Source organism: Branchiostoma belcheri, unplaced genomic scaffold (genome assembly GCF_001625305.1).
Source record: "Branchiostoma belcheri isolate BF01 breed outbred unplaced genomic scaffold, Haploidv18h27 scaffold22, whole genome shotgun sequence".
Lineage (NCBI taxonomy): Eukaryota > Metazoa > Chordata > Leptocardii > Amphioxiformes > Branchiostomatidae > Branchiostoma > Branchiostoma belcheri.
In genome coordinates this window covers 2,086,381-2,096,604 of record NW_017803713.1, presented here as the reverse complement: position 1 = coordinate 2,096,604, position 10,224 = coordinate 2,086,381, and the positions used below count along the sequence as shown (strand labels likewise).

Here is a 10,224-nt window from a genome sequence, read left to right as displayed (position 1 = left end):
AAGCCTGTGTGTTTTAGCTCGGATATTTAACTAATATCAATGTCTACCTAACACATTATCAACCAAAACTGACGATGTTAGAAGTCAGGCTGTCCTGGTGAGTTTGTGTAATTCCTTTGAGCAAAGAATGATGAGAGGCACTTCAAAACCAAACAAATGACAGGACATGCAGCCCCACATTCACTGCACTCTTTTATTGGCTTTATTGTCATTCAAATTTGACCCAGGAAATCACCCAATAAGATCATAATGTACATGTATCTCTATCTTTTATAGGAAAGATTACAGATGCTTGTTACATGCCTGTGATTTTCTCAATAAGATTCAACAGCCTGTGACTTATCTAAAAAATACAGCTCCATTGCTGGACCCAGAGATATTAAATCTACAGTGTTGACACGACAAAATATCAAGTACTTCATCATTGTTGGACATTCACATAGAATCTACAATATGTACAGAACCAACATTGTCATCTCTATTTTTATTACATCACCCTCACTACTATCTCCATGAATTAATTATTACTTGCATCTTCATTTTCAGCATAAAGACTGCTCGATTTGCCATATTTCAGTGAAAGTGCCTCATTGTTCAATACATAAAATATCATCTCCATCAATCAATCGATCAATCAATCAATCAATCAATCAATCAATCAATCAATCAATCAATCAATCAATCAATCAATCAATCAATCAATCAATCAATCAATCATCTCTAAGTAATTCCTTCTCCAAAAAATGTGCATACAAGATCTGTATTATTGTAAGTTTATAAAAAAGCCGACGTGTGTCAAAAATATGCTTAGAATTATCACTCTCCAGCTTACTAGTGCCAAACATGCATGCTAACTTGATACTGTGTAACATCTTTGGATAGAAGAAAGGACTCTTTGGCCTTTTTGGCGACGCCTCAGGGGCGGAGGCATTTGTGTAAGTACTGCGATCGCTTTGAAAGAATTTCAAAAATTGCATGAATGCATTCCCTAGGGAATTGGTTTTGAGGTAGCCTCCTGCCTTGTGGTCATCAGAACAAGCAGGAAAGGCTTATGTTACCATGCATGCAATAGCACCTTTTCGGGCAAACTGTGGCTTTTTGCACACAGAATATTAATGATTGTCTTTATTGATATTTCAAATATGTTTTCTTCTATCAAGAGAGAACAAATTTCTTACTCAGGAGCAGCATATTCAAGCTTATAATATTTCAAATGTGTTTTTAGTTGCAACTATATGATGCTGGTCGTTTTTTTATAACTTTACTGTGTGACACATGTAGTGTAACAGTGATGTTTTGTGTAAGGAATTTTATTCACTAACTGACTTGTGTGTTTTCTATCATGTATGTTTGTGTCAGTCTTGCTTTTTTATTTATTATTTTCTTCGCTTTCATGATGCTGTTGCATTCCATGCTTGTTTTTCAATTTTGGCTGCAAAACATGAATGCACACCCCAATCCTTCCACGACTAGGTTTCATGCTAAGGTTTCATGCTAGCCAGTGAACTCCTGCTGTAGTCTGCATCTCAGGGTACGGTGGACATGGCGAAGTTTACCTGTGGGTATAAAGAGAGAAAAGGGCATAAATGAAACGTATATCTGAATTAAGTTTGAATAAGTTCTTGTATTGTACTGGTAATTGTGAGTTGTTATGTATCACCTTATGGACAAAAATGGCTGTTTGAAACTTATTTATGTCATATACCGTCAAGATTTTCAAATCGTGAAATAGAACCATATCGTCATAATATTATAATTGTAATAAAAAGTTTAAGAGTATTTTATTTCAGTATAGCCTGGCAGTTAGACCATCGTAGACTGCCTGGTATCCGTACGGTGCGTTGGGTACTGCCCGCCCGCTCAAATCAATTAGTGCATGCCAGGGTGTTTACGGGGTTGGTTTTGTTTGCCTACATGATGACAATAACTAGAAAGGTCAACTGGAAAGATTCATAGCTAGTATGTCAAAAGAGGTTTATGTCTAGTATGGCTGGGGCCTGTAGAACAACCCTTAGAAAGCCAAATATGTATCTATCTGTTAGAACGCCGTGGTTAGAATTGCTTTGCTGTAGGTGGAACGTGTGTCAGAACTAGCATGACCTACGAATTCGGACACTATTCAAGCTCATGAATAGGTGAAATCTCTAACCTAACAAAAGCGGTGAGTATCAGACAAACATTTGGGAGGGTACACAAAATGTTTTAAGTTGAATGATGTTAAGTTGTCATGAAACAGGCATTTGACACTTTTGTAAGAAAGAAAGTGAAAGTACACACGTAGCCTGTGTAGGTCAAAATATACTCTTACTACTACAGGAATGGTCAGGGACAGGCAAGCCTAGTCAACCTCGGGTACAATTTCTGGATAAAGATATGGCTTTATATAAATTTTTCTAAGACCGCTGATAGTATCGACTTTCTAGCGAACATAAAACATGTAGTTAAGAATTCTTCAATGTAATAGAATATTTCACAAATCACAACCAAATTGTACTTTCTCAAAAAAGACGTAAAGAATTTTTCTACGGACAATTTCCCAAGATCACAAGAACTGTTTTACGATGGTACTATGACTATGGGGAAAATTACTGTCGACATTATCGTAAACTGTAATACATTGCCAAATCATAGGTCATACATGTAATTCTTCTTCACATATAGTGGTAACCCCATTTAAAACCACAATTAACAACTTCTTAAGGAAGGGTTTATAAATACAAAAAATACTAGATTATTTTGCGACAGAATTGCAGGGGTACAGACGTCACGGCTACAATCGCAACATTTGTTACAGGTATGTAACACATCAAATAACATAAGGAAGTACAAAATAATATACGGTGAAACATACCTCTCAGCTTACCTTAGGCCTGGACGAGCCTGGTATGGTATTTATTAAACCATCGTGGGCTGCCGGATATCTCTGCGGTGCTGGAAGGACTGTACGGCCGCCAAGCATGGTCCATCCGCGCTGTCTTTCGTACAGGACCAGATCCTAGAAAGCCCGGTGTACTGGGCTGATGTGGCCATAGCCTCGTAGTCGTATCCAGGTTTACGTGGTTGGGGCCGGACTCTCTACGGGGGATCTAATAGTTTTTCCCCGCCGGCTCAACTGGTAGCCCGATGTGTCAGTGTCATGCCTGTAGAGTTTTTGCCAAGAGTTCCCTACCGAGCACACGTCTGTTCCACCACACAGCTACAGCCTGACTGGTTTAGACTTTTGTGAGAAAGAAAGCAAAAGGATGGAAGCTCCGCCCCCTATAGCAGTATCCTGTTTCCTAGATTCCATCCTATTGGCCTATCTTAGAATAACAGTAACTTTAACTGGGGGTATCTATTACCTCAGTGTAATATACACCACCCATCCAGGTGTCCGGCGTGATTAATTATTGCCATCTGCCATCCCCCACCATGGACAGTTATCCAGAGAGCACAGCCTCTGAAGCAAAGCAGTATCCTGTTTCCTAGATTCCATCCTATTGGCCTATCTTAGAATAACAGTAACTTTAACTGGGGGTATCTATTACCTCAGTGTAATATACACCACCCATCCAGGTGCCGGTGAGGAGTGGGTTTATTCAAACAGATCACATAGAGAAAAGAAATTATACTTTCTTTGGGAACCCAGGATAGGTCAAAGAAGTCCTAGGAGTAACTTAATTGACAACCTCACATCAGACGTAAATTACAGTCTCTGATGGAGGAATATAGAGTGAAGTGGAAAGTGTTTTTTTGTTTGGTTCGAGCGGGAATTTGACCAAAGTAAAGTAACTATTATAGTAAGTATATCATCGCCGGGGAAGAATGCTGACATGTATACAGCCTCACACTTCCTCCATGCATCCTGTAAATTCCACTATGTACAGGCACGCGTTTATAAAATAATAATCTGTTTTTCCTATTATTGTAATGGAGATTTCTAGCTCCACCACATGCAATAATAATCATTCAGTCTTGGCCTTGATCTTTTATTGTCTGCCTCGTTATCTGTATCCCCGCCTTCACACACGGTCCGGATTGGCCACCTAGGATCCGCCCCAGAAGCCAAAGGAATTTCATTCGTACTAACTAGTGAAGAACTGAAGTATTATATAGGCACCAACTGACTAATCTCCAAGCAGATCCCAGGGTGGTATAAGACAGCCAAGGGTGGCGTATCGGACCATCTTTAGCAACCATTTTCCATTATGGAAATTTAGAACTGCCATATGCTGTAAATGTGTGTAGTTAAGAATATTGTACCGTAAGCCCCACCTTTAGGGAGGTACCTTCTGCCCAGCTTGACAGGGTTTGACAAATAGATTGACAAATAGCCCCTGACAATTATTTGGTAAACACGGAACAAAAAAACATTTTTAGAGGGCTGTTGGAAACAGAACTTGGTGTATGAGTATGTCGGTAAGAATGGACTTCCAAAATTTTTTAAGAATCATACCACGGATCTCGGTAAAAGCTAGAACTATATCTTGTTATGATTCTATTACCATTCCGCTGTCGGGAAGATATATAGATCCCAGTCAGTTTCTGACCGTGCCTCAGGTTTTATCGCATGAGGTGAGGCGCACTTTACCTGAGCACCTGCTAATTTACGCCAGGCAATACATGGCAACAAAGAAATATGGTTTCTTAAAAGTGTTACAGGTCTAACACGAGTACCGTCCCGCACACGTCAGCCGAGGTTGATGATGGTGGAAAGAAGCCGCATGCAATACTCAAACTCAAAATACATCCGTTGTTTATCAAGCTAAATTGAATGCATGTTGAATATAGTTAGCAAGATATGCGACATTGTGTATGTTTGGTCGGGATTCGAACTCCCAACCTCTTGGTCCAGAGGCACGGTCACCATAAGGTATAGGAGTGACATGCTGTGTTTTAATTTAGGTCACTGACCGACACCAGGGATTGTACGATATTTACCTGGGGTGGGCTGGTACGTTGACGGGAGATGCACAAATAAAATCGGGGCCACCAACCAACATATTACAGAAAAAATCGTCGCCAGAGTCTTTTTTAAGACTCAACTTGTTGATACAACACACAATCCAAAAACATTGACAATCGAACAAAAATCTCAAACTAAACCAGTACCAATATCAAGGCAAACTTACCAGTAAGATATACACCTGCATAGAGTTGTAAAAATGCTACACATACAGTCATGGTCTCAGTCCGTTTTCTCCTATTTTGCAGATAATATTACATGTGTATGTGCATTTAGATTGATATAAAACCATTATCACTGACATGTAAGATTCTCTAAAAATATACGAATGTAACAAAAAGGAATGTGTCATGGATTTTAAAGCCCTTTACAATACAATATTAAGTTCATTGCAGAAGGACAAGCTGTATTTACATGTACATGTTCAGTCTCCTTGATACAGCAAAAAGAGACACTTGGATGGGTCAATCCCAACCAACTACAACAAACATCTAACAATTATGTATATATCCAACAACTGTAAGTTTGGGGCCGCATTGTAGAATGATACAGTTCCCTGTAACCACGCATATGTTTAGATATGTAAATATTGTACGTTTTGGGAATGCATCTATGGCAGCGACACCTGTGCTACAGTGCAATGTGAACCAGTCAGAATTGCCTTGAGGAAGGTGACAGATGGTCACTGAAACATTGGCTGAATAAAACACTTGGTTGTGTAAAAATAATGTCTTTACTCAGTGACTTACCAACCTGATGAAACTATTCACTGATACAAACAAGTATTCTCCATGTAACTATCACCAAAATGTCTGAAAGTGATCTTGAAATTGTGTGTTTGTTTTCACTTTTACATGAAATAGAACTCTTTGAACTTTGGTAGAAAAATTGAGATTGAGCCCACTGTTTCATACTCAAAATACAATAAAGTTATTGTTTTATGCCATTAAACTGAACATTTTGATATTCCAAAAGTCATTTTCAGAAAAGGTGAACCCTTGACAGCCCCCCTCCCAAATGCACAATTTTAGAAATCAATAGATATTATTGCTTTTTGACATGAAAAATACTGGGAGGAATCAAAACCACTCATCTCATTCACTGTATCAAGGTCAAAACACGGCATTTAACTTTAGTTGCATAAATTTAGTAAAATGGCTTTAAAAGTACAAGGAAAAGGTTGCATTTCATATTTTCAGCAGTCGTCTAAATCTCCTCCTGGCAAACATCCGGGCAAAGAAGACCAACACGGCAGCTCCTACTAGCATCAGCATCAACAGCTGCCCCTGCTCTCCAACCTCGAAAGCCCCCTGGGTGGGGGCGCCCTTCCTGCCTGTATCCCCCGGCACATAGGGGTCCACCAGGTAATGCAGAAACGCTGCCAGCGCTCCGGCTCCCACTGCTGTCTTGTGGGACAGGCACCCATCTGATGGCACAGAGGACAGCAAGAATTAGTGTAACAACACAAAGGAAGCACTGGCAAGGTATTGATTTTTGAGTCAAATATCAAAGGGTGGAAAGACCGTGTGGCCTTTATACATAAGTTGATTCAATGTAGCTACATTCTGTATGTAGCATGTTGTTATGTCAGAATATGTCAGATAAAAAAATTGGATGTAACACAATAGTAATATTGCAAAGGAATGAAAGGAAAAGAATCCTACCTTTCAATGCTTTCTCTGCCAGTAACCTCCTTTTAGGTGGTGGGAACAGGCCTCCCTGCATCTGTCTACAGGGGTAGGAAAGAAACAATCATATTCATAAACCTTAAGCACAATAGGGAGCTGTAGCTGAAGTGTGAACAGTTCTGTTACGTGGGTGAAGGTTAGACATCCAGGTAATATGATACGCCAAAAAGCAGTTACTCAAGCAACTGGATATGATTTTGGAAACGGTCAGACGTTTCAGTTGTGAACAGTTCTGTTCTCTAACCTATGGACAAATAAAAAGTTCAATTTTACTGCTTACTGTTAGCCCAAATTTTGAGTTCCAAGATTAAAAGTTTTAATCTTGGAACTCAAAATTTGGGCTGCAAGCAATCCTCTACAAGCCTCTTTATACAAAAGTTCCTGACTTATGATTCACTGAAATGCAAATGGCAGACAGCATTTATAACTATGATGATGTACTCATTGATACAATGCCTTTGAAAATTACAATCAGGTGCTTTACAATAAAAGAAGTACAAGTACTTGTCCTGTTTCCTGATGACTCTGTTTGCTGCCTCATCATCCTCCTCCTCATCACTGCCAACCTCCCCTTCGTCCTTCCTGAAGCAGCCAGACGCGTCCTGCCATGTCAGGATCATGTCCAGCCACGGCTTCCGCATGAACTCATAGTATCCCATAATGCCACAGGTGAAGACTGAAACAGAGAACAGGATGAACAAAGCAATTCTGGTTTGTTATAAAGTTACACTCATGATTATCTTATGTGATATGTTTATTATTTGACCTATTATGATAATCATATTTTGTATAAATGCTTTTAAGAAAACATGATATTCTCTGCCATTCACACTGTACCTTACTTTGATTTTTCTTTAACAGTTTGTTGGGCTTAGCTCATATTGAGTAACTTTCACCTTCTCAAGGTATTTCATGTAAAAGAAGATTAAATTGTATGTAGCAAAACATTTACAATGAGATAGGTATGGTTTCTAGGGGGCAACTGACTAAAATACTTGAACCATAAAACCATGGCAAACACATAAATATTTAGCAAAGGAAACAACTGAAGGTCTCTTACTCTGCTCCATGAAGATGTCCTGTTCACTAGGCTTGAGCCCTCTCCTGACCACAGCCTCCACTTCCCCCAGCATACTGGAACAGAAGCGATGTTCCAGCTCCTGCACACCACCTGCAATACTGTGTTTCCTCGCTAGGGCATCCAACTCATCTTTACAGCCCAACTGCAGGGGAAGATTGAAATAACATTATGCATATTCCCTGTATGTGGCATCCAAGGAGTAGCTTTCAAATGTTGTAATAAAGTACACATTATCACTACTGTCACTCTGATAGGTTTGCTATTCAATGGCAGAACAGCATGGCTATCACGTTGATAATGCCTGGCAAGAAACTGACAAGAAGAAGCCAATTTTCCCAGCTTGTATTTGATATTAAGCTGCTAGAGTAGCAGCTAATCAGTCGGATGCTAATCATATTTCTGCCTGGCTAGGTTTTGCAGTCTACCACCCCAGAAATGTAAGATGGTCAGAAAACATTGTGATTCTCAAACCAAACATCTGCTTGGAGATCTAGTTGACCAGCACAGTTTGCCCCACCTGTTCCCCCAGCACAAAGAACAGCAGCTGGTGTGTGAGGTAGTAGGAAGCCTTGCCGGGAGCACTCATCAGTCGCCAGCACTCGTCGTCCACTGTACACGGCCGCTCCACATCCCCGCTGCCCAGCAGACCAGTCATACACTTATCACTCTTCTCTTCTGTCAGCTGATCACCTCCTGTGGGTGTGGAAGGGTGGGAAAAAAGACAGTCATGAGTGAAACATATCTCCACGCCTACTTCTGGTGTAACATTAGTATTATTATTAGTCAAGTTGTTTGCCTATCTCACATGTCATATAATGTTAAATATGGAAAACTTTCTTGTGTCATATTCACATTTAGTTTAGTTCTGTAGTAAGTAAATATGAGCATCATAAAGGAACCTGCCATGTCTAAATCTATAGTTGCATCATGCTTTTGTCCATGGGAGCTGTAGCAGCTTACTACCTTCTACAGTAGCTTTTGTTTGAACAGGGAGGAACAAACAGCCCAGATGTTTACACACTTCTTCGTTTCTTTAGAGAGTTTTTCTTTACTCTCGAAGGCAGCACTGGGTAACCTAAAGTAAAGTTGTCCAGCATGCAATCATTGCTTAGGAGATATTTTTGATCCTAAAAAAGGTATTCAGCCAGAGCAGCCCTACCAGGCACAGTGGCTATTGAGCAGGGCTAGACAATAAACTGGATAGTGTGTGTATGTGTGAGTGCCCTGGTGATTACTCACCCCTCCTCCTGTTAGTCTGTCGTGCAGCCATGGACAGGTCCGCCTTGCGGTAGGTGTGACGCATCTTCCATGGTCGGGCAACTATGTACTTAAATTGCCTGTGAAAATATACAGTGTGAATATAAGGCACATGAAAACAAAATGCATTAATGAGAATGAGAATAGAAAGTATGTGCTTGGATACCAGGTTCATTGACTTGCCTTTCAATATTGCTGTCAAAATCTTAACAAAGTGGAAAACGTTAGCAAACAGATAACAAGAGGACATGATTATTTAGAAGAAAACTGCAATATCAAAACCCAGCCTGTAGAGCCAGCTGAGCACTAACAGAGTAATTATTGTTCTGTCCATGATTCACCTCAGCAGACATGTACATTCACTTGTTGTAACGTTATAAATCTTAAACATTGGTTACCATGGCAACAGTGCTCACCTGAAGTACTCAGGATCCATGTCCTGCAGGTGAGGGATGGCCATGTTCCCCACTCCTGACGCCTTCATGCTCAGCTCCTTGATGTGATCTGCCGTGGTGCGGTCCAGACGCAGACGCCTGCCCTGTTCATACTCCTCACGAATCATGAGAAGTTGGCCTGTGACAGGAAAAAAAATGGATGGAAAACTAAGCCCCATCCCACAACATTAAACTAAAGAACAATTTTGCATAAGTTATTACTGCATAAGTTATTTGGAGAATCTGATGTGGTGTTAATGATTACAGAGCGATCTGTGACATTTCTGATTTTACAATTGCTGCTTTACATTTCCAGCTGCTGGTCGTTTCCGCTAAATGGCGGTTCGACCGGTCGGCTGGCTCATTATAAATGACTTACAGTAGTTAACTCCCCCCCCCAAAAAAAAACTAACATAATGGTGAATCAATCTGTAACGTTGATGACCAACAAGATTAAGAGATTCCAAAAGTCCTTCCTCAAGTTTGTAATGACATACGCATGTAGCATGACGAATCCATTGCTGGTGTCCAGAAATCAAATAATTAAACTAATACCTTCCAGAGCTCTGAGTCCAAATATTCCATCGACGTTCATATCCTGGTAATTGTCCGCATAGTAGTTCACAATTCTGTCTATCGAGTCTATCATGGTGTGCATGGGCATGGGGAAGTGCAAGGAAGTGGGCAGAAACGCCAGCACCAGGGACAACACCAGTTGAACCGCCTCCACATGCATCCTGCACACCATGTTTTTCACCCGGAAGTCGTTGTTCAGCGCTGCTGTTGGGGGCGTTTCCAGCCTGCAATACCGCCCAAAAC

General features: G+C 40.4%; 2 protein-coding genes across 2 annotated transcripts in view; one reads left to right on the top strand and one right to left on the bottom strand.

Moving 5' to 3' along the window:
- The window catches only part of LOC109470266, a 23,387-nt gene extending 22,741 nt beyond the window's left edge, over window positions 1-646 (top strand). Inside the window, exon 13 of the transcript XR_002140241.1 lies at window positions 584-646. The gene's annotated coding sequence lies outside the window, so the exon portion shown is untranslated. The remainder of the gene's footprint in view (window positions 1-583) is intronic.
- Window positions 647-5,007: 4,361 nt separating this feature from the next.
- Window positions 5,008-10,217, bottom strand: LOC109470254 (UPF0764 protein C16orf89 homolog). The gene is made up of 8 exons (XM_019769120.1): window positions 9,961-10,217; window positions 9,388-9,544; window positions 8,954-9,051; window positions 8,232-8,407; window positions 7,694-7,856; window positions 7,138-7,309; window positions 6,610-6,674; window positions 5,008-6,371 (listed from the first exon to the last, which is right to left on the bottom strand). Exons 1-8 carry the CDS (start codon window positions 10,151-10,153, stop codon window positions 6,133-6,135), a joined length of 1,263 nt encoding a protein of 420 aa, XP_019624679.1. The 5' UTR covers window positions 10,154-10,217; the 3' UTR covers window positions 5,008-6,132.
- Between the last annotated feature and the right edge of the window lie 7 nt (window positions 10,218-10,224).

Bases quoted from the DNA above. Each gene is read 5' to 3' on its own strand.
- LOC109470254 (XM_019769120.1), bottom strand. From the start codon at position 10,153: ATGGTGTGCAGGATGCATGTGGAGGCGGTTCAACTGGTGTTGTCCCTG. The intron at 9,052-9,387 runs GTGAGCACTGTT...ATATTTTCACAG, and splicing joins ATGGATCCTGAGTACTTCAG to GCAATTTAAGTACATAGTTG. The intron at 8,408-8,953 runs GTGAGTAATCAC...CCACACCCACAG, and splicing joins ACAGACTAACAGGAGGAGGG to GAGGTGATCAGCTGACAGAA.